Genomic DNA, 24,780 nt, shown 5'->3' on the forward strand with positions numbered 1-24,780 from the left:
TTCGGTTGGCATCAGTTCCAATTTCGGAGCAGAAATGGCTTGGCTAGATCGAGCTGAATTCGGCCCGGAATTCTGTCCTCCAAAAAAAGTTTTGTCACGAATTTGATTCAGAAAGAATTCTGACACTTTTCAGGCCATGCGGTTCATGCTTTAGACTGCTTGAGTATGGGGAAAGAATTGTCATTCAAAACCTGTGCTAGAAATTAAATAACTCATGATTAAGGTCCTCTGTTTTCCGCGAAATTCGAAATTAATCGCGGAATCCTTCGTTTGAATTGTCGTCAGAATTTCACGAAATCCCTTATTTTTAGGGGTGTGTGGATATTGAAGTTCTCGAATTCGAATCGAATATCAATCACTTGAAGTTCTCGAATTCGAATCAAATATCAATCACTTGAGGTATTCGATTCGAGAATCGATTACCCAATATTAGGGTTTCCGGATATTCAACTATTTGCCTAATACGAACGACTCCTCTGGAAAGTGGGCTTCACCTGACGCTTCCCTGCATGAGGTGAAGCCTGCTTTACGAAATTGTACACACTGCAGGACAAACACTGACAAATTTTAGTTTAGCTTGAGCCCAAGTCTATTGTGCATACTTCACCTAAAGAAGGGGCAGCGTCCCTCCCGTGTGCAGATTAGCGGCGGCAGTGGGGAATTTTGATTGGATGTCTGGGAGGTTGCCTTCAAAAAGTTAAGACTCTTAAATAATGCCTACAACCCAGGAACAAAAAAGGGTGTCCCAGAGATGTAACTTCCCCAGGGCACGAATTGTAAACTCCTTCCTATTAAGTTCCTATAAACATTGTAGATGCTGAAGGATCTTTCAGTAGGTATAAAATGATTGCAGGCAACAGACCGCATCACAGGAGAACACAAGATAGCATGTATGTAATGTTGAGCCACAACAGTGCTCTGAATCTGCAATTTTATAAAATATTTTTTTGTTCCCACATTATCCGAAAATAAAGTGTTTCCTGTTTCAAGCAACCGTTGACTGCTCGCCGTGGAAAATCACGAAATTTACAAATCGGTGCCGTGGAATTTTGAATTTGCTGCAGCAGAAAACTGAGGGCCTTACAGTAGAACCTTGCTATAGTGAACCCGCATGTAGTGAAGAAACGGATGTAGTGAAGGGAAATCTCGGTCCCGATTTAATGCCCATAGACGCCCATGTATTTGCAATCCTTTTAAAGTGAAGACTTTTCTGGGCGAGAACCGGATGTAGTGAAGAAAAGTCGGCCGAAACTTCGAGATTTCCCCGAAAAGATGACTTGTTCTGCCATCGCGGTCGAAAACGGAACTCACATAGCGCCTCCATGTTCCGGAAGTTGGGCGGAGATCAATGACGTAGGATGAAAGGCGTGGTCATGAGTCATGACTAACCAGCCAGGCTGGCCATTTTGTTTTGTTTGGTGTTGTCAAAAGCACCGTGCATTGCGGTGCATTTTGAGCTTCGTAAGCGTGGCAATGCAATGCATGTCGAAGAGAAAGGTGCTCACTGTCATCGAAAGACAGCAGCTGCTTCACGACGTGGACGCCGGAACACTGAAGCGCAAGGATAAGGCGAAGAAGTTTGGAGTTTCAGAAGCGGCAGGGTCCGGCATAGTCAAGAAGCGGGCAACTGTCGAAGACGCTGTTGCAGGTGGGTGCAGTGCAAAGAGACAAAGAATGAGGGCATCCCCTTACGAGGACATTGATACGGCGCTGTTCAAGTGGTTTGGTCAAGCTCGCGCAATGAACTGCCATGTGTTACTGCACCACCTTAGTGCACCACTTCAGGTAGCACCAGTTCCAAATGTACTTGCTATCATATGTTTTCAAGTAAATAAAGTGTGTGTACAGTAAACCCCCGATAACTCGAAGTCGTAAAAACCGGGAAAAATTTCAAGATAAGCGGAGTTTCGAGTTAAGCGAACAACGAAAATTACGTTGCCACGATGTTACCACAATGCAATATGTTATGAAACGTAAAAAAAAAAGCGTTCCTACAGTAATAGGGCTCCTGAACAATTCCGCAGCCATTTATTTTTTAACATCATCTTAGACAGAATAACTCCGTAATAGCAACTGCTTAGCATTCGCGTCTGGGAACAAGAAAGAATCTTCAATGCAACGCATGAGACGCTCCTCCCGGCACGTCACTACCGTGGGCACTCTCGACCATTCCAGTATCACTCAGTTCTCCGCTACTGGAACATCGCCATCGTAAAGCGCATAGTGCTTGAAGATCAAATCCTCTAAGTCACTCTCCCCACAACATGCGAGGCGTATCACGTCGTTGCACAGTTCATCACAGTCACTGAACTAGTCTGCTGGCTCCGGTACGGCGGTGGAAGACCACAAACCCGCATGAACGAAACAGTTCACGATAATGGCTTCATGAACTTGCTGCCAGGCCTTTGATAAGTGCCACCTTCCGCTCCAAAGTCAGGAACTTCCACGTGCGTTGTTCAGCCATCACGCCGCGAAGAACGAAACGAAACGAGACACGAGACGCTCGGACGAATGCAGAGGAGGAGGAGGAGGATTGACGTTGGGTGGAAAGGGGAGTGCGGTCTGCCTGCCACAGCTAGCGGCGCGTGAGTCACTAGGACTGAAAGGCTTTGACCTTGACCTAGCCTGGGGGACCGAAGAATGCACGTCATCAGCCGTAGGTACGCTGACCTACCAGTGATGGAATTTCGAGATATCCGTACTCCGGCAAAAAAAAGCTTCGACTTAAAAGGGCCCAAATACATAAGAAGCATTGGGACAAGGATCGGGACGCAAAAAAACTTCGAGATAACCGATATTTCGAGATAAGCGAGTTCGAGTTAACGAGGGTTTACTGTATTCCATTACAACCAATATCTGCTGCTTACAGGCATTCTGTGGGTCATACATGCCAGAAAAAAGTGAACTACTGATATAGTGAAGACCTTGATATAGTGAAGATTTTTCATGGACCAGACGACTTCACTATAAAGGGGTTCTACTGTACTCATAATTGTTGGTCTGGCTCGTGGCTCAGCCAGCAATGAGATTGTAGTATTCGCCGCAAATTCCGAAATCTTGGGATTCTTTTTTCGAAAAAAATCCCAGGATATTGGGGCGTGAAAAACAGCTGGGATCCTGGGATTTAGGATATCCCAGATTCCAACACTAAGGACGACCTATCAACCATGCACGTGCAACGCATGTTCTCTGACACCAGGCGAGGGCTCAAGCCTTTTGCCGAGCTGTAAGGTGGGAGCTGAATGCCACACCCCTCCGAAACACAGAAAATATTCTATTCTGACCAGAATTTTTGCAAAAGAGGACCTAAAGCTTTCCTGAAACCAGGAAAACCTTACATGGTTTCGCTGTCGCACCTGGCCATACAAAAATATGCACTATATATGCATTTTCATTCGAAATATGCCGTAACATGCGAAACATGCATTTATATGCACCATAGAACCCTTCTAATCTGCTCCAAGCTGAGACCAAAAGCATATTTTTTTATCTTCCAGATACGAAAACCTATAAAGAAAAAAACCTGCACTCTACAGATTACATTAAAGTGACATGTGCAGCTCAGATTATGAAATAGCTTTGTAAACACAAATGTTGTTGCAAGTCCTACGGTGTTTTGTTGAAGGGCAGTGCTTACTGTATTGTAAGGAGCGGTGGTTGCCAGTGGCTGTAGCCTGGCACCCTTCCAGGCTTGGCAGCTTCTCTGGCGAAAGCACAGCTTCTGCAATTGCGGCATAAAACGAGCGAGCTACACCCGAGCCCTCTCCCGGTTCATCTTTGAAGGTGACCTTGACCCTGTTGATGGCCAGAGGAGGTGTACCACCACCAAGGCTGCGTCTGCTGTAGCTGCTGTACTGACTGTTGAGTTCCTTGAAGGTCTGCTGTAGCAGGGCATTACGGTCCCGTTCCATCTGCACATGCAAACTTACCATTAATATTACAGATAAAATTGCATAGATGCAGGCAAGTTCGTGGAGGAACTCCACAGTGAAAAGGCTGGTGCGTGAGCAAAAACACAGAGACAACAGACAACACGCAAAAACAGCTACAGTATCATTCACTCAATTTCATGTCTTACAAAAGCTTCACTTTGCGACCTTATGGGTCATTCCATGCCAAACGTCCCAGAGGTGACACTCGACCCTCATCAATTTTGTTATAAAAATTCATACGGATTCATTGCTTGGGGGAAAACCACTAAAACAAATGCTTTCGCTGCCATCGCAAAATAGTTGTCCCTAAGTGTCTGTTTAAAGTTGTGGGGTTAGCCTCTGACCACTCGTGCAGTCTACGCATAGCGCTGTCAAAATTATAGAGATATCGCAACTGGTTTCATGCCGTGGTAAGGAAGAAGTGTCCGTGTACCTATCTGAGGGTCGCAAATATTCTGGTTACTCGCCATATGTATCCTAAAGTGGGTGCAAAAAATGTTACGAGAAGCAAAGTTTTGCATTTTTTCTCAACTACATCACTAGAAGTAAAGAGATAAAACTATTTTTAACGTTGAGATAAGTATGGGTACTACAAGCCAAAAAAGTTTTGTTGAAAGGCTAAACACAATATTAGGAGAAAAACCTACGCGAAGATGCAACTTTGGCAAAAATACGGCAACTTTAACCTGAAATAACAAAAATGGTGCAGCGCAGAAAGAAGTACAGTGAAAGCTGGTATCATGTCCAAAGAACACGAGGAGCAAGCTTCAAATTAATATATTTTTTTGTAACGGAGAAAATAGTTTTTGAAATTTGGGGTCCTTCGCAGACAGCACATGCTACCATAACAATGCTCTCATGCTCTCGGCGGCAGCCCATGGAAGGTGCACAAGGGGCGCGATGCTCAACTATTAGTTATTCCGTACTGCGCAATAAGTGCATGTATGGGATTCGTTGAGATTCATCACGAGCTCTCGCATGATGAGCAGTCGTGTCGTTTCTGAGAAATCACAGCCTAGCGGAACAGTTTTAACGTGCCGCCATGTGGCATTTGGAGCGCGCCGACTCCAAATAATAACAATAACAAACGGTATCTTCAATTCAGCATCGGGCCCCAGGTCAGGGGCGGTGTCGCCTGCTATGAGCAGGCAGTATAATGTGATTGGTTCATCCACTCGGAAAAACTGTCGGAAAAGACTGCTTTCTTCTACGTAAGTGCAGCGCTGAGAGTGTATTTGCTTGTGTACGACGTAAACAACGAGAATTAACCGAGGCAGTTTACAAGCATGAACGACACACACACGTAAGCCTCCAACGGGCGACATCTTGTGTATAGTACGACGTAAACAACGAGAATTAGCTGAGGGAGGCTACTAACATGAACGACACAAACACATAAGCCTCCAATGGGCTCACTGGTTCAAAACAGTGGCAGGTGCCAGCCACGGACACTGCACTTTGGTACCTTCTCTTCAAGAAATTGTCCAGTCTCACTTACGAACTGTTGCAAAACCCAAACTGTTTTTACACTTTCGAGACTCCGGTGGGCCCAAGCGCAGAATCAACTATTTGAAGGACCAAGCTTGCTTTTGCTGCTAGGCGTTTTGCCGTTTCTCTCGTGCAGTCCCAGGGTACTATACCGGGGAAAGTTGCAAAGAAGTGTCAAGACTCAGGAACATTGTAAGTGAAACCAGGTCCATAAGGTCAAGGCAACCAAGTCAGAAGGTGCGCCCCATTTTGCACCTTCGATGTGGTGCCGTGGAGGGCATGAGATCGTATAGTGATGGCTGTGCGCGCTACCTGCGCTGTACCCGAACTTCACAAATTATTTTCTCTGCTATAAAAAAATATACTTTTTTAAAACTTACTCCTTGTGTTCCTTGGGCATGATACTTTCTTCCAGCTCTCACTGTACTTCTTTCCACGCTCCACCATTTTTGTTATTTACGGCTAAAGGTGCCGTATTTTCGCCAGAGTCGCATCTTCGCGTAATCTTTTCTCCCGTTATTGTGTTTAACACATCAACGATACTATTTTGGCTTGTAGTACCCATTCGTATCTCAAAGTTAAAAATAGTTTTGTCTCTCTGCTTCTAGCGATGACACCCGGAAAAAATGCGAACCTTTTCTTCTCGAATCATTTTTCGCAACCCCCTTTAGGATACATAATGCAAGTAGCCAGAATATTTGCGATCATCAGATAGGTAGACGAACAGTTCTTCCTTACCACGGCATGAAAACAGTTGCGATATCTCCATAATTTTGGCGGCGCCATGCGTATACCTACTGCAGGGGTGGTCAGAGGCTAACCCCGTAACTTTAAACAGATACTTAGGGACAACTATTTTGCGATGGCAGCTAAAACCTTTGTTTTAGTGGTTTTCTCCAAGTAATACATTCGTATGAATTTTTATAACAAAATCTACTAGGGCCAAGCGTCACCTCTGGGACGTTTGGCACGGAATGACCCTTATAGGATAGGAAGAAAACAAGAAAGACTTCTCTGACCGCAAGTCATGAGGAAATAAAGAGCTTGTAATCATTTCCTTCACTTTGGTGTCATTGCCTGGTTTGTTCACTGTTCGATTACAGTAATTTAAAACATTTTTTTTATATTGTATTCTATTACAGTATAAACCACAGGCATTAAATGGGACAGGTGAGAACATGCTGGCAGTGTACCTTTGGCAAAGTAAGGTCTCTCTGTTGCGAGTTCCTCAACTTTTCCATGTCTCTGCGGAAGCGCACTTCCTTTATGGGAAATCCTCCAAGTTCTGAGATGACAGAACCTGGCTCAGCGCCAACATCATCCACAAACACACGCCCAAAGAGCTCCAAAGTCAGTTGCCAGCGGCTGAGTAGTACCTCATGGGATACCCCTACCTGCTGCTGGTTTTGCGGGACTCCTCCAGTGCTACTCCTGCGAGGCAGAAAGTCATAAATAACTTTAAGTAACAGCAAAACAAGAGTTCACAATGATAACTGCAACTTGTTCCACCCCACAATGATTGGCCGCCATAACCATTCCCATGCCTATACCACCTGAAAACGGCCATGTTTTCTTCTGTCTGCTTCATGTTCACATTGCCATGTATGGGTGACATAGCCTGCAGACAAAGCGAAACTTGAGGGCCTGGAAGCAGCACCACCTATACATGGCAACGTGAGCATAAAGCACACAGAGGAATACATGGCGGTTTTCGGGTGATATAGGCATGGGTATAGGCATGGGTATAGGCCATAGGAAATGCATGGGGTGAGAATTTGCTTGGTTTCTAACTTTTTCTTCTACAAAATGATAGCAGTTGAAAAAAATATCAATGAAACCTCAGGCAAATGGCTATTCGTCTGCAAAGTTTGAGGAGCCAGAGACATTGTCTTCTATTTTTACTGCGTGACCGAAATGGGTAACCTTTGCTAAATTCACCCTGTGGATACTTGCCACAGTTTGAGGACTGTTTTTTGCGATCTTGCTTGCTTTTATTTCACAGTAGCCCAAATATTGAACTGTATATGTAAATTTTGACGGAATGTCTTTGATTACCACGAGGATTTTAATAAAATACCATTTATGAAAAACCGACTTTGCAAGGGCGGGGGCTCCAGGGTATACCCCCTTTAAATCCGGCACAGCCTTCAAAGTGTGTATTTCCCCATTCGGTCGCCAGACACACGAGTAACGGCAAACCTCCCCATTTAGTTTGCTTAAGGGGAGATGCGGCAATTAAAATGTCGAATTTTGTCAAAAAAGTCGGTTTTTCAAAGTATGTATTTTTGTGCTCCTCGCGCCTTCATTTATCATATCACAAAGTACTTCAGTCAAATTCAGACTAGGAATTGATTAAATACTAATTTTTGTAACCCGCACTCAGATGCGTATACGAAGAGGGGAGTCAAGTCCTGTAGATCACATAAACAAAATACAGAAGCCGACACTGAAGAGTTTTGTTTAAGTTTAATTTGTACAAGCTTTCGCGTGGAGGTCCACGCTTCCTCAGGTACGGTACCTGGTCGGTACCACCTTCCTCTGGTACCTGAGGAAGCGTGGACCTCCACGCGAAAGCTTGTACAAATTAAACTTAAACAAAAATCTTCAGTGTCGGCTTCTGTATTTTGTTTATGTAACCCGCACTCACAAAGAAGTGGATAGAAATTATGCTCAGAAGGCTCTTACTGTTTTGCCAACTGCGTGGTAACTTCCCCACCGATCGGCGCCATCTTGGTATCATTTGAAAGAGGCATAGAGTCCGACTCCCCGATGGCCGTAGTTTCGCACTTCTCCAACAGCAAATAAAAGAGCAGGGCGCGATCGATGAAAGCAAAACTCAGAAAGTGATTGGCTCCCGAGAGTCATGTGGCCCACACAGCTCTCGTATTAGCGGAGGCGGCGCACCACGTTCAAAACGCGCGCTTTCCTCGGTGTTCCATGCCGCGTCGGCTGTTCCGGGGAGTTTGTAAAGCACGATGACATTGATTTTACGTAATATTAGGCTCTCAAAAAGCTGTGTGACTAGAAAGGCTACTGTCCTGGTGGGGTTTGAAGAGCTGCTGTAGCAATTTGTGACAAATAGAGCAAATGAAACTTCGGAGCTGGTGTTTCCAGCTTTTCATTTGCATCTGATTGTCATCACGGCGAGCTTCACCATATCTGTACGATTGAAGATAGAGGCTTCCTGTCTGTTGCATGGAGTTCCAGACACATTAAGGAGTGCAATAAAGCTATTAGTTATTTATCTCGTACAGAAAATTTTGTAGAGCCCTTTCTGTCAACCAGTATATCTGTAGAAAAACCGGACAAGGGGTATTTAAACTTTGGCTAGCAATAAATGAGATGGGGGAAAAACTAACAGCTTTATTGCACAGGGCAGGCCCTTACTAATGTGTTGACATAAAGATATCATGAAATTTCAGCATAATTAATTGATCAATAAAGAGGCTCATTAGATATTATGTAGAGCTGAGCGAATAGCAAAATTTCCAGTGCGAATTGAATACGAATATTTTTGACACAGTGCGAATACATTTCGAATATTTATTTGCATGTGCGAATCGAGTTCGAATATTTACTGGTGGCAGTTCGAATATATTTCGAATAGCAAATTTTTGTAAAAAGTGTGACCAGCAGTGGATTGCTACTACTTAGGCGTCGGTTTTTCTGTCTGAATAATATTCAAAGAAAGACTCCCCTATCCCAGGCATCCAAACGCGCGTTATGTTGCTGGAATGAATTGCTTTAAGTGGCATGGTGCTGCAGTGCACACCCCTAGTTTGAAAACTTCCTTTGACAAGCAAAACTACTCGTACAAATATGTCCCTGTGTTACTGAAGACAGTTTCAGGGTCTGCTACCACGTTTATTGAGGACTGCAACATACATTATATGCTGGTAGCTACAATAGCATAGTAATGGATATAGTCACTTGTATGTTGGAGCTCTGTACTTACAAACGTAGGTAGGAACGCACTTGAGCATTACAAATTATCATGGAGAAAAGCTAGCTGCTGGACATGTTGTGGACTGAGTGAAGTTCCAAGGTATATCTAAACTGGTAGCGAAAACAAGCGAAAATACTAAATCAGACCCATCGGCAAGGCTACCATCATGAGACGCGAGCGATCCTGGGTGTTGACAGTAGAGGTACGATCGTAAACACAAAAACTTTAGAACGTGGGCATGGGGTGTGTGCGTACTAATAGGTTATTTATAATTTCAATGTAGAAAAAACGTTCTGTTGCCCCACTCGTGCACATATATGAAATCATCTACCACCCGAGTACGTTTCCGTATCCTGCTCCTTTGCGCATGTGTCACAGTGGGCGTGTTTATCCGTGCATCTGTGTATCCGTGCCGTGTGTCCGTGCATTGTAATGCGGAGTTCGTATACTTTTTGGGTTAAACAGGTAGTGACGTTGACATATCGGAGCTGTAGGCCAAGATTAACACGTGTGAACTGATGAATACAATGCATCCCCTGTTGCTGGCCCCGCGAAAAAAAATTTCATGGGACGAGCGGCCATGATAGCGTGAGTGTTAGCAGGAATCAGCTTTTTGTGTGATATCACGGTGATATCACGGTGAAGGGTGATATCACCCTTCTGTTTGGAGTTGTCAAGATATGTGATAACTATATCTATTTCGTATTGATATGTTTCATTAAACCTGATACGATTTATTTTTTCTGTGTCCTCGTCTGGTACTGTTGCACGGGTGAGGAAAAGAGAATACAACGCAAACGAAGTGCGCTAACGAAAACGTGCCATAGCCAATTATGCACTACTTATTATTCATACTGCTGATGTCACCTCTGACGCCATTTATTTACAAGCGTAGTAGTGCACGTAACGGATGGATGGCACTGACCGTCTCTATCATGGCGTCATTTTGAAGACACAGGAGCCTATGGGAGTTGCGCTACCTGTTTAGATATACCTTGGAAGTTCTTCAAGAATGAACGATGTTCCCAGACAGTGAGAACAGACGCTCACTTGATGCAGATGTGGCTGGCACTGCTAAATATTTTCTTGCTAGTTGTGGGTACCTGTGCTGACCGGTCCTGTATCACCATTCACAAGGGTTCTCATCACGGTTGAGGGGCTTCTCGCTGGTGTAGTTTGCCACCTCAGTATGTGGATCAAGTTCTGTGTCCTCTTGATGTCTTACAAGGACGTCAAAGCTGTGCCAGAAAGATGTGCTCTTCACTGGAGGGCCTTGGCTTTGGGACAGTAGTGTTGAAGTGGGCCCCTTCAAATTTCCCAGCTCGCTCATTACCAAGTTCCGTAACCACATCTCCATTGCAAGGTCTTCCTTGTATATAACAGACCTGTACCTTGGGTCTACAAACATAGCCATGCTAGCAGTCTCGTCCAGTTGGTAATCCGGAAATCGTGTCTTGAGACTTTTGATTAGGTTTTGAGCAAATGCACATTTTTCCTGTTCTGCAACACACTTCAGGTGTGCAAAAATACAATACAAGATAGGTATCTGAGAGGACAAGGTAGGATACAGGTCACCTTCAACAGTTCTTGTAGCCTCGGCTAAGGGTTCAAGGGCATCAACATACCCTTTCACTTGCTTCCACTCTAAGCTTGAGAGTTCATTCATTGGCATATCATGGGAAGCAAAGTCAACACTTATTGCTGCTCTAAGCTCAAGCAGACGGTGAAGCATTAGGTACTCGCTGCTCCATCTTGTTTCCACATCTTGCTTTAAATGCAGTGGCACACTGTTATTTTGTTTTTGATAGTCATCTAATCGTGCCCGCGCCTGTGTACTATGCTTGTAGTGGCCTACTATAGACGTTGCTTTCTTGCAGATCTCTTCAAATCCTACCGTGCTTTGCTTTGCATCACTGATCACTAGCTGCAGGCTGTGTGCCATGCATGACCTTTCATGCCAGGTCAGGTTCCTGATAGCAGCCTTCATGTTACGCACATTATCTGTAATGATATACACTGTGCATGTTTCAGCAGGAATGTCCCATTCTTTCACCAGTGCTTCTAGAGCTGCTGCAATTCTGCTTCCAGTGTGCTTCCCTGGGAAGTGAGACGTGTTCAGATGATAGCGCTTCATGGAGAATGCAGTAGTCAGGAAGTGGCAAGTCAGGCTGATGTAGACCTCATTTGCACGTGATGTCCACATGTTCGATGTGAAAGAGATGCTTCCTATGCCATCTTCGAAAGTTTTGTGCAGCTCCTCATGTACTTTCTTCCTGGTGCCTCTGTAAAGTGTCGGTATCGCGACCCGAGAAAGGGTTGTTCTCGAAGACAGTACGTATTCTGGGACTGCTTCATTCATTAGTTCACGGAAGCCCTGATCTTCCACAAGTCTGAACGGCTGTAGGTCGATTGCAATCATTCGCGCAATCTTACCGTCTAGTGCTTCCTTTCTTCGCGCCGGCAGTCGATCTTTGGTCTTCATAGTTTCAGTTATTTTTCGCTGAGTTGTGTGCTTGCACTCTTCGATCTCCTTCTCATAAGCCTTGAAGGTTGATTTGTACCGCTTTAAATGGTTTACAAGACCGGACGTTGCACGTCTTACAAGTTCCAGCTGTCTTGGAATAGTCAAAATATTTCCATATGGCACTCCTCCTTTTTGCCAATGGCTCACCCGACGCCTCCTGCTCTTGCATGAACAACGGAACGGTCGTGAAATCACGAAAGGCAGCAAGGCTTTCGCCACGGACACGCGAAACTACTACGCTGCTACTACCAGTTGTACGGGCCGACACTGCGAATCGAAACCGCGTAAAGATGGATCACGGCGTGATGATGATGATAGCCAGGACGAATGGCGATGCCAATGAGGCTGGTAGAGCTTTGCGCCTTACCAATAACGCAGTCGAGAAACCGCGTGACCATAGCTGCACAATGGCACTAATTTTGACAGAGAACTATTAGAAAAATATTCGAAACTTTCGAATAGATGAAATTCGGCGCGAATACTTTCGAATAGAGTAAACTATTCGAATCGTATTCGAAATTTCGAATATTCGCACAGCACTAATATTATGCTTATGCCTCTAACTCAATAAGTGAAAGAGAGATGCAGAAACTGATTGTTGCATTGAGATACTGATGCTGAAATACATAAGCACACCAGATGTGGTTAAGTCTTTTAACTATAAATAAGGAAGTTAGCTTTAATTGCAACATACCCCCTTAAGTGTGTCTACAGCACAGAGTTCCGCTGCACAGGTAGCGAAGACAAAGTGACGTCATCCTCGTATGAAGCTTCGCTACTGTTCGCCACGCCCACTTGAACGTCACGTACAATTGTGTTGTCCATCACGGGCTCTGTGACCAACATGCCGTTGTCAACGCCAATGTAGTTTTGTAACGTAGCATCGCAGACTACGTTCAATAATATGGCCGATTGCCAAAGGGACCGTCGTCAACAGTTTAAGCGTCATCATCGACGTCTCCCTTTGGCAGAACAAAGCCTGCTTTCAAAAAGCAATTTCTTAACATCGACCGGTGCACCTAAGCTCAACAGAACTTGCTTCGCGTGTTGCCAAAGCAAGAACTGACACGGTTCCGGGCGAAAACAAGGAAGACGCGACCCTGTGAAAGGGGCTGATTAAGGGTAGAATGACCAAAAGGTCAGCCTCCCAGTGTCCCCATTCTCTTCGTGCGCTGCCGTTCTGGGAAAACGTTAATGTCTGACAGCTGACGTCGCGCAAAAATCATCACAAGGTTACGCGCACGACACAGTGTCCAACATACGAGTACTCGGAACAGTGGTCTCCGTGACTGTACGTGGGTTGTTTCCTCATAGAAACAATATATATATTTTGACGGTAAAATCATAAACCATCGTTTTACGAGGGATATCGTTATCCGCGGGTTTTACTAATACCACTAACGGGTACCACTAACCTGGGAAGCAGTCAAATGTGTAGGAGACAGCCGCACTTTGATGTTTTTGAGACTACTGTGATTGGCATTTTGGATATAGTATTCCTGGCCTTTTCATCACTACCAACTTTGTTGCCATTATTCAGGCAAAAACAGATAAGGGAAAGAAAGAAAACGTGGACGATTTTTCCAATCAAAGCATGGCCGTTACATACCGTATTTGCATGATTCTATGCTATTAATTAGTTTTATAATTTGCATTATAATAATAAATCATTTTGTTTAATTCACGCACACTTTTTTTTCACAATTGGTGCTCAAAATTGCATGCACGTTACAATCGGAGGTGTGCTGTGAGAAAAACATGGTAACTCATTATGAGGCGGCCGATCGCATCAGCTCTGACATCGCGAGTCACGTGGCCCACTCCATGTGTTTTTTACAGACGCCCCGTCATGTGTGACGGATATTTGCGTGTGGTATTGCCGGTTTATGACTTGTTTGCGCAATGCAGAAAGGACGGCATTATCAAGCGCCGTTTAAGCGGAAGGTGGTTCTATCAGCAGAGCAAGATGGAAACCGAGCGGCATTGCGCGTCTTTGGCGTCCCGGAAACGTGTGTGCGACTGGAGAGAACAGAAGGAAAACATCTTTCGGCGGGACATCTGAAGAGGGCAACACTTGTTGAACTTATCGACTGGGTGCATGGGGCCTGGAAACCTCTCCCACTGTCGATGGTGGTCCATTCATTCAAGAAGTGCTGAATTTTGAACTCCATGGACGGCAGCAAGGACGATTATCTGTGGTCATAGTTGGTTGTGGTCCCACTGTGGTTGATAGTGACAAGGAACTTTTGGACAGTGAAGTCGAATGAAGAGTGTGTTGTATGTTTCTAGTCATAGAGTACTTCGTTCTAGTCATAAACACGTGTTTGGCCTCCTGTTTCATACCCGCGCGGTAGATTTGGCATCTAACCTTCTTTGGTGATTTTACTTGCTAAATTCACCTGCACGTTACAATCGGGGGCGCGTTAGAATCGCGTAAATACGGTATCCATAAGGCCCCGGGTTTTCCGCGATTCCGCGAAATTTCACGAAATCCGGAATCCATCGCGAAATCTTCCGTTTGGCACACAATTTCATGGAATCCCTTATTTTGCTCGAAATTTGGCGTGATGTGGACAGCTACTACATAGTAGCACCACTAGGACGTGCAGCGTCGCAGAAGTATTGCACGCTCCCGCGAAATCGCGTCAGATAAGAGCTTGTGCTGTGCACGCTCCCAACAGCTCCAAGGTACACAGACCCTTCAACATATTTAATCGTTTATTTTGTGCCAATGCATAATTTGCGCATCCCATATTTTTTAGTTTAGCACTAAGAATGACAAGAAAACAAAAAAATCGTGCAATTTGCGCACCCACGTTTTCGTGCGCGGATATCTGGCACGCACGTCTCGGCGACCGTGGCAATTGCTTTTCGCAACGCCGTCAGTGCTACCAAAGTTATACTGCAGTGCTTTTGTTTGATTTGCGCGCACTTTCGAGTGATAGTCCACTGACGCGATGGACGATACTGTCACTCCAACTACGAAACGTGGAAAGAAACGCTGGACAAACCTTACAGCACAACATGATAAAGTTTGCGAACATAGCGTGCTTTCGGTAGTCAAGGCGTCTTCCAGCAACGTCTCGACGTATTTTACCGGTATATGAGCGGTAGTGGACCGCCAATTTGCGTCCCGACTGTCGGCGGTTGCGTGGTATTTGGGTGTTTCTTTCACGCTTGCGCAATGCAGTGATAACGTCGTTATCGCCTCTACCGAGAGCCTATATAACCCGCATACTAAAATTTTGAAATTTAGCGTCGTTTGAATATCGTAATGAATGTTCCCGCACAATTTGCGCACCCGTAAATTTTCTGACTTTTTTAGGGAGAAAAAGTGCGCAAATTATGCTAGTAAATACGGTAATTGGGTTTTTGGAACGGAATTGGGGTGCTCGCTCCGAATTTAGCGTCTATTCCGATCAAGTAATTGTCAATTCCTATAAACTTTGCAGATGCCGAAATATTTTTAAGCAGGTATAAAATGACTGTAGCCGACAACGGCATTCACTGTCAGATGAGAACACAAGATATCATGTAATGCTGAATTTTATAAAATATTTTTTGTACCCCCATTATCCAAGAAAATAGTGTTTCCCGCTTCAAGCAGCCATCGACTCCTTGCCGCGGAAAATCGCGGAATTTACAAGGCTGTGCCACGGAATTTTGAATTTGCCGCAGCAGAAAACCAGGGGCCTTAGTATTCCATCAGCGTTCGTCTCCACAGGCTATGCGACCACTTGGCGCCTTTGCCAACCTCAGAGTCTGCTTTCTCTGCTCCGAAACTTTACTGCACGGTCCCTATTCTCCAGGCGCAATGCGAAAGAGAGAGACTACAAAAGAGGCTGGAAGAAACTATATTCGATTTACAGCCAGTTAGTTTTGACTACTTCCGGTAGTTGCTGGGCTACATAGCATAACGCTCAAGTGCGCCAATCTACTGTGCGGAGAGGCCGCATTCCATAATGAAGTCCTCCAGAACATCGATTGTGTAAGATGTAGTAGAACATGTAATGAATGGCACAATGTCCACACCTTCATCAGATGTCTCGTTATAAGTAGAGCCTAAAGTTTTAGGGCTTAATTCGATTCTTCCCCGAATTGAAGGTTGCCTCTTTAGGGTGAAACCCAATTTTTACCTGGCAAATTGCCCTCACTGAGACGTCTCTAAGAATGCACACTAACTTGTTTGTCAGCAAATGTAGTTACATCACCGTTTGTACCACACCAGTACAGTTAGTTTGAGTAACTGAGCCCAATTTCAGCCCGAATTTAGCGTACTGGAAGTTTTTTCACCCAAATTTGCATGAATTTAGAGCACAAGTTTATTTACCCAACTTTTACCACCCCAATTTAGAAAAAAATATTTCGCGAAAACATCAGGCTCTAGTTATAAGCAATTTCGCCTGTTAGAAACTCGCGAACAATGGCATCATTGGCCGCCGCTTTGGTAACACATCGCTGTTTATTCTCACGTAGTCCCCCAAAGATGTCTCGTCACCCACTGAGCTTGAGTTCGCTGCCTATTTCTACTGCATCAGGTTTCACTGTCAATAAACCCATTGTCTTCCTCTATCACTCATTTGAGATCAGGCGCATCATCGTCTCCACCGGGCACTGGCAGAACCAAACCTGCTTTCAGGAACCAGTTCCCGATAGGCATCTTACACACCTTGTACCATGCTGTGTAGAGAAACTGTACTACAATCAGTGGTGTTACTTTGAAATTAGGAACTTCGTCTTCCCCTTGGTGTTGAACATGCATTCAATGCCACGCCGCACGTCTTTCTGGATTCTCTTGCGTTTCGCACTTGTCCCATCACCAGCAACTTTGGTTTCTCGCTAGCCTTCAGAATCGTTGGAACTGCCGACTGGGAAAGGCTGTACTTCTGGTCGATGGATGTCACCTTCCTTCCGCAATGATGTTTGTCGATGATTACAAGCTTGATATCAAAGGGCGCGTTGTTAACGTCACTCTTGTGTCGTTTTTCGTCTTGGTCGTCATGACAATGGAGCAGTCAAGTGGAACGCGTCATCTGCGCCCAAAGTTGTGTTGGTCGCAACTTTATGCCAGTCACGTCGTAACCATATGGCTAAGGCCCTCTGTTTTCTGCTGTGGCAAATTCAAAATTCCGCGGCACTGACTTGTAAATTCCGCGATTTTCGGTGGCGAGCAGTCAACAGCTGCATGAAATGGAAGACACTTTATTTTCTTGGATAATGTGGGAAGAAAAAATGTTATAAAATTACAGATTCAAAGCACCGCTGTGGCTCAGCATTACATACATGATACCTTGTGTTCTCATCTGATGCAGTCTGTCGCCTGAAATCAATTTATACCTGCTGAAAGATCTTTCAGCATCTACAGAGTTCATAGGAACTTTATAGGAAGGAGTTTACAATACGTGCCCTGGGGAAGTTGCATTTTTAGTACACTACTTTTTGTTCTTGGGCTGTAGCCATTATTTAAAAGTCTTAACTTCTTGAAGGCAAACTCCCAGATATCAAATCAAAATCCCCCACTGCTACCGCTAAACTGCATACGGGAGGTACGCCGCCCCTTCCTCAGGTGAAGTATACACAATAAACTTGGGCTAATGTTATCCTAAGCTAAACTACAATCTGTCTGTTTTGTCCTACAGCATAAACAATTTCGTAAAGCAGGTTTCAATTTTGTAGGGGCGGCTTCACCTCATGCAGGAAAGCGTCAGGTGAAGCCCACTTTCGGGAGGTGTCGTTCGTATTCGGCGAATAGTCAAATTATCCGGAAACCTGAATATTGGGTATTTCGATTCGCGAATCGGATACTTCAAGTGACTGATATTAGATTCGAATTTGAGAACTCTAATATCCACACACCCTTAAAAATAAATGATTCCGTGAAACTCTGTGCCAAACGAAGGATTCTGCGTTTAATTCCGAATTCCACGAAATTTCGTGGAAACATGGAATCGCGGAAAACGAAGGGCCTTACATATGGCCGCGTGCGCGCGCGAGAGAGAGAGAGAGAGAGAGAGAGAGAGACGAAAGAATTCTCATCTTTAGACTCCAGCTTAGACACAGCAAGCAAACATGGTGGGTCCCCATGGTCTCTTTGCTGCCGTAGGTATAAGCGAGTGTGTGGTGTTCAGTGAATTTCGTGGACCTCGCCTAGTGTTGTGCTGTGCAGTGCAGGAAGTGCTTTAAAAAAACTTGTTATAAGGATCCAAACTTGAAGAAAGTGATCTGTTTGTTTAGTTCATGCGCAGAAGTTGTTTGAGCCAGCTTAGAGCGCAGCATCTTGTGCGAAGATAGGTGCAGTGATCAAATACGGATTTCAGTACCCAACATGTACGACAAACTTTGTTCCCCCACTAAGAATAAATATGGCACTGTACGCACATCATTGCTGTGTTGGCAGACAGTTGCGTGTCGCCACCCAAACACGCGTCGATAGATTACCCGTGGCGGAGCCGCGTGCTGATGGACAATGCAGTCCAGATTGTGAGAACGGTGATGACTACAGCATTGGATGACGAGCAATCAACGAGGTCGTCGATCTCAAAAGGTGCGGTGCCCCACGTTATATCGGTGGTTATGTTATGAAAAGCTTTTGACACACAGCTGTGTCAATTTAGTGCAAGATAAAACGCTTTCATGCTCACAACAAACGCACACGTTCAGCAACGTTCTACTTCGTTTACGCGAACCCAAGCGGCAATTTCTCGAAAGCTCGTTTTTAACGATTGGATTTTGCATTCCCGTCAATATCATTATAAACGAGCTCGACTGTAAAAGGCCAACTTCACGTGTTAGAGACGTGTGTTTTCAGTTGACTAGCATTTGTCGTGAATGGCGAGAAAACACAGAAGTCTCTTATCGCTTTCTGCTCAATGACAAAGCAGCCGCTGTCCCTGAGGCTGTGAAAAGTGTGCAAACTTCCACAGGCGAGCAGACGCCACCTTTCATTCCAAGTGACACGCCCAACTAAAGCCTATAATTACCTCACAGGGGGTGCAGCAGAAGATCCCCCATGAGAAGATGCATAGTTGCTCTCCACCCTTTGTGGTGCTGTAATTGTTGATGTTACCGTAACTTCTGCAGCTGGACTTGGGGCACCTGAATAGCCCTGGTTCTCAGGAACCTGCTAAAGAAAGGACATGGAAACAAAATGTTAACAAAACGGCACTATTGATAATTGCAGGGAAACAAATGACACATATCCATAAAGAAAACACTAGGAATGTGCAACGCAGGATGAAATAACTGTAGGGTCTGAGATTTCCGGGCAATATTTTTTTGCAAAATTCGGGGGGGGGGGGGGTAAAAATCGGGTGGAAAACATCAGCATCAAATTAAAAGGTCTATGACAATTCAAGCCTGCATTGAGTGGAAAAGTACTAATCCAAATCTGCATTACTACTAAAGTACTACTTCGCTTAATGTGACGCTGCTACAAGTGTTTGTGTGAGAAGTTCTTTCGTTTTCGTTTCCGCGTCGAAGTAGGAAAAATGAGCATCCGAATTCTGTTACATTCGGCAATTCATCGGCAGCTCTGCTTACTTTGGCTCCTGACTCCTTTCTTTTCAGAACTATTTAAGTTGTTAGTAAGTTGCTGGGCACTGGGCATTGTTTTTTTTTTTTGGCCACGGGCCTGTACAGCCATCCTGAACTGGCTCCCTCAGAAGAGATCCCTCATAAAACAGACCATATATTGCGTATTAATGAGGCTTCCCTACTTTTCTGCCTCTGAGCTTGTTGTATTGGCGAACTGCTATAATTGTGACAATGCTGCTGCAGCATGGCCGCTCAACCACTGATCGGCACTCACGATTCGCTGCACATCGCCACAGCACTTGACTGTGATTTTCCCAGACTTCAGCTTATTTTTGACAAATTCCCCGACAATCACCTGACTTTTCTAGTCACACGAAAATTTCCTGACAATTCCCGGTTTTCCAGGTTGGTAGGCACCCTGATAAGTAGGGGTGTGCGAATATTCGAAATACTCGATATTCGTACCGAATAACGGTACCGCGCTATTCATATTCGAACCGAATAACATTTCATCGAGTAATCGAATATATTCGAAATTCCGCAAGCTGGCTTCAACTCATGCCTCTCAGCATTTGGCGAAGCCTACTTTACAATTCTGCGCCTCAAATATACCCTGCAAGGTGGCTTCACCTCATGCTTCTGAGGGTTAGGTGAAGCTTACTTTACAGTTTTGCGTGTGCAGACTTGACGATATCCTGCAAATTGGCTTCGCCTCATGTCTCCGAGCATCAGGCGAAGCCTAGTTTACACTTCTGCCAGTGCCACGGGGTTGCAGGCATGGTTTAAAAGTGCGATTTGAGGGTTCACTGAAAATTGCCACTTTTGAAAAATATTTTAGCAAATGTTGGCACGGATATTTAAGTGAGTTTAATTACAGCGAACTCTCGATAACTCAAACACCCACTATCCACTATCTTAGTTTGACTTAAGGGGAGTTTTGACTTATCAAACCTGCCTTAAGTTTTGTTGCAAACTGCTCTCAAAACTGTTGCACTGGCCAGTAAGATTGATTAATCAATTGCCTTATAGCGTGAACTTTATTTTCACCATTCCGTTGATCACAAAATACATTTAATGCCAATCAGTGCTGGATGTGGCAATGCCTTCACAGCTCTGGAAGTAATCTGGGATTTTCTTTTGCTTTGTGTACATAACTCTGCTTACAAAGCCCTGAACCCTTTGTAGGGACTGCAAAATTTCCCCACTTTCATCCTCTAACTCCACATAGTTTTGCAGAACATCAAGGGCAGAACAAACTTCCTGCACTGAGGGTTTTTTTCTTTCATACTCTAGTGGCTCAGGCATCTGCTCTTCATCCTGAGCAAAACAAACTTCGTCAAATAGGTCATCAAGGGATTCCTCAGCACACACATCCAAATGATCATCTGAGGTTACATAATGACTGAAGTCCATGTCCAGGAGTCCCTTGGCACGAAACTGGTCACTAAGCTCTGGTTCTGAAGTTGATTCATCTTCATGTACCACGTCTGCTTCAAGGAAACCTGCTTTCTTAAAGCAGTTGCTGATGGTTTGAGGTTCAACAGCTGCCCAAGAAGCTGTTAGCATGTGTATAGCTCCTAGGACATCAATTTGGTAGCTTTTTCCAGCATCCATTGACACCAGTATCCTCGAAAGTAGCCTATTTCGGTAATGGTACTTCAGGTTTTTTATAACTCCTTGGTCCATTGGTTGTGACAAGCAAGTTGTGTTGGGGGGGAAAAAGCATAGCGTGACAGACCTAAGTTCTTCCACAGCAAAATGACTGGAGCAATTGTCAACAATCAATGCAATCTTTCTGCCCTTCGCTGAGTACACACGATCAAGTTTCCTTAGCCACTTTTCGAAGATTAGCTTTGTGACCCACGCATTCTTGTTGGCCTCGTAATCAGCAGGAAGGGAACGTATCCCACGGAAGCATCTAGGGTTGGCGGATTTCCCTACAATTAGAAGCCGAAGCTTTTCGGTACCAGTCATGTTCGACCCCACTAGGACCGTGAGTCTTTCCTTGCTCAGCTTTCCTCCCTTGCACGGATCATCTTTGAAGGCAATGGTCTTACTAGGCAGCATTTTATAGAACAACCCAGTTTCATCTGCATTAAATATATCATCTGGCTTGAACTTTCGAAGCAAGTGCTGTAGCCCTGTGGCCACCCAGTCTTCAACCACATTCATATCAACTGACTTGGCCTCTCCAGAAACTGTTCGAACTGTCAATCCATGTCTTGCCTTAAATCCTGCCAGCCAGCCTTCACTGCATTTGAAATCGCTGATTCCAAGCCTTAAGGCGAGCACCGTTGCCTTTTCTTTGATAACCGGGCCGCCAATTGGGATGTTCTTGCTGCGTGCAACTCCTATCCAATGTACAAGAGCTTCTTCCAACTTTGGGTTCTTTCCCATTCGAAGCCTTTTTCTAGTTCTTGGGCATGATCCACTGCTGGCGCTCAACAAAATCTTCGACTTTTTCGACAGAATTGTCGATAGCGTGCTCTTCGGTATCCCAAATTCCGAAGCAATCTGTCCTTTTGATTTCTCACCTGCTTCAACGGCTTTTATGACCACACACTTCTTTGCAAGTGTGAGGGTCTTCAGCTTCCGTTGCTTTAACGTAGAAAGTGACATGCTGCCCAAAACAACACCAGCACGCACAGAAAACGCGCGTTCCTGATCTCCAACTTTCCGCGTCTCGCGTCTCCCTCAGCGCGGCTGGGCGGCCGTCACGTGACCTGGTTTGACACCGGCTTTGGATAGGATTGCGTTGGCAACGAGTCGATCCACTTGTCCCCTTCAGTTAATATGGTGGCTGTATTCGTGTTTTTGACGGGTTTTGCAGAAATTTCGAGTTATGAGTATGAAAGATGTTCCTTGGGATGAAATAAACATTCGGGATAGCCGATATTTCGAGTTATGCGATTTCGACTTAAGAAGGTACTTTTTACATTACGGATATACTGCAGGTACATGGGACATCGTGGGGTGTTCGCCTTAAGCCTAAATTTCTACTTAAGCAGTGTTTGACTTAACGAAAGTTCACTGTATTTTGAGCTTTGGCTGGATCAGCTATGACACCATAGAAAGAAGGATTTAATCCCACAGCCAGCTACTTTATGTCTGGAATTACAATTTTCAGGACAATTCTAGCACAAACGTATTCATCAATGAAATATGTGCATATAGTTCGCAGTCTGTTTCACAAACTACAACTGAGCCAGGTTTCAATGCAAACTTTTGCTTACTATTCAGCAATAAGCACACATTTTTGTGTGTTATTCGACATTATTCGATTCGCTACTATTCGAAGCTTTTACTATTCGATTCGTATTCGATTCGAACCCAAAAATCACTATTCGCACAGCCCTACTGATAAGTAACTATCTGATTTCGTGTTCCTGTCAATATGATTGTAAACGTGCTCAACTGTACACAACATACAAAGAAGCTACTCACAGCTTGAGCTCGATGAGATCCTGCCAAGACAATAACGCTAGACTTTGCTGGTGCAGAGCACTCCTGTTGCGGTGCATTGCGAGGGAGCACAGCTGCCTTGCCCAGGGGAGTAAGAGCTACTTGAGGCTGCTGGGCCCCATTCAAGGAAAGACCAAGATGAGGAGGAACAGAAGAACTCCATCCTCCATCTGTTGAGACACCTACAGAAGGAGTGCTTAAAATGAATCTCGGTGGGCATAAACATAGAGAGGTGAATGCTAGAACATTGTTAAAAAGACAAAACCCTCAGTGCAGGGAAAGACGAGGATGATACACAAAAAAAGACCAGGACGCAGCACTGAACTGCCAACCGAAGAATTTAGTCTTTCAATTATTAGTCATTAATTAGTATTAGTCATTAATATAGTCATTCAAGTAGTCAACCATCTTTCCCTGCACTAAAGACTATCTTTTCAACTATGAGTTACCAACCAGCCCAAGTTTTAACCCTTTTTCATGTTAGAACATTGTGTTATGGATATTGCCAGAAACAGTTTGAAGCAAGGATGCTTCCTAATTTTAAAATGTTATACAGTGAACTCTTGACAACTCAAACACCCACTATCCACTTCCTTAGTTTGACTTAGGGGGAGCTTTGTCTTATCGAATCTGCCTCAAGTTTTGTTGAAAATTGACCAAAAAAATGTTGCACTGGCCAGTAAGATTAATTAATTGCCTTACAGTGTAAACTTTATTTTCAAGCTTCAATTGATCACAAAATACATTTAATGCAAATCAGTGCTGGTTGTGGCCACCCAGTCTTCAACTACATTCACATAAACTGACTTGGTCTCTCCAGAAACTGTTCGAACTGTCAATCCATGTCGTGCCTTAAATCCTGCCAACCAGCCTTCGCTGCACTTGAAATCGCCGATTCCAAGCCTTAAGGCGAGCATCGTTGCCTTTTTTTGGTGACAGGGCCGCCAATTGGGATGTTCTTGCTGCGTGCAACTCCTATCCAATGTACAGGAGCTTCTTCCAACTTTGGGTTCTTTCCCATTCAAAGCCATTTTCTATTTCTTGGCCATGACCATGATTCAATGCTGGCGCTCAACAAGATCTTAGACTTTTTTTACAGAATTGTTGATAGCATGCTTTTCGGTATCCCAAACTCCGAAGCAATCTGTCATTTTGATTTCTCAATTTCTTAAACGGCTTTTACGACTTCACACATCTTTGCAAGTGCGAGGGTCTTCACTGTCATGTGGTTTGTCAGCGCCTCCTAGTCTGCTTACGGAAAGAAAAAGTTCTCCTCGAGACTGAAACGGACACTGGCCGCATATGCGCTTCACATGTTGTATCGGCGCTAGTCAGGGACAATGGAATGTGACACGGATGAAATTGACAGCAGCAGTACAGAGACTGCTCATCAAAAACGGCGGAGTATTTTGTGGGATTTCTTCGAACAAACATCGTCAGGTGAGGTGAAAAGCACGGCCTACAAGGCAACTTTAGAAACACTGAAAGGAACCACTACGTCTCTGCTCAATCATCTGGAATGGCATCCTGCTGCCTACAAGTTGTATGAAGCGAAACTCGCATTTGTGGATGAAATAAAACCCAAAAAAGACTGGGACAAAGCAGAAGTCTCTGAGCTCCCACATGAAACCAAAACCGAAACTGAAGGCCATTGATGCCCGTGCGAAACTGCTGAGCAAGAAAATTGCACTGTTCATTGCCAAAGGCCTTAATTCGTACTCCGCTGTTGAAGAACGTGGGTTTCTGGACAAAACTGGGACTGCTGCACCGGAATATGTCGTTCCGAGCAGGACTACATTTTCACGCGCTGTTGTCCTAGACTCGTACAGAGAAGGAATGCAACGGGTCAAGTCCGAGCTACGCAGCTGTTTCACAGGCGGCACGGAGTGCTATTT

The 24,780-nt window shown here is 44.6% G+C and overlaps 1 protein-coding gene across 3 annotated transcripts in view; it reads right to left on the bottom strand.

The window, feature by feature from the left end:
* The window catches only part of LOC135388521 (E3 ubiquitin-protein ligase UBR5-like), a 272,129-nt gene that overhangs the window by 45,034 nt on the left and 202,315 nt on the right, over positions 1-24,780 (bottom strand). For 2 of the 3 annotated variants that reach the window (XM_064618109.1, XM_064618107.1), the window contains 4 exons: positions 22,868-23,067; positions 18,871-19,013; positions 6,614-6,851; positions 3,638-3,911 (listed from right to left, as the gene is read on the bottom strand). In XM_064618109.1, coding sequence (XP_064474179.1) covers positions 3,638-3,911; positions 6,614-6,851; positions 18,871-19,013; positions 22,868-23,067 — 855 coding nt within the window. The remainder of the gene's footprint in view (positions 1-3,637; positions 3,912-6,613; positions 6,852-18,870; positions 19,014-22,867; positions 23,068-24,780) is intronic. The other variant, XM_064618108.1, reaches the window with a different exon arrangement.

The sequence above is a fragment of the Ornithodoros turicata genome, chromosome 3, assembly GCF_037126465.1.
Source record: "Ornithodoros turicata isolate Travis chromosome 3, ASM3712646v1, whole genome shotgun sequence".
NCBI lineage: Eukaryota > Metazoa > Arthropoda > Arachnida > Ixodida > Argasidae > Ornithodoros > Ornithodoros turicata.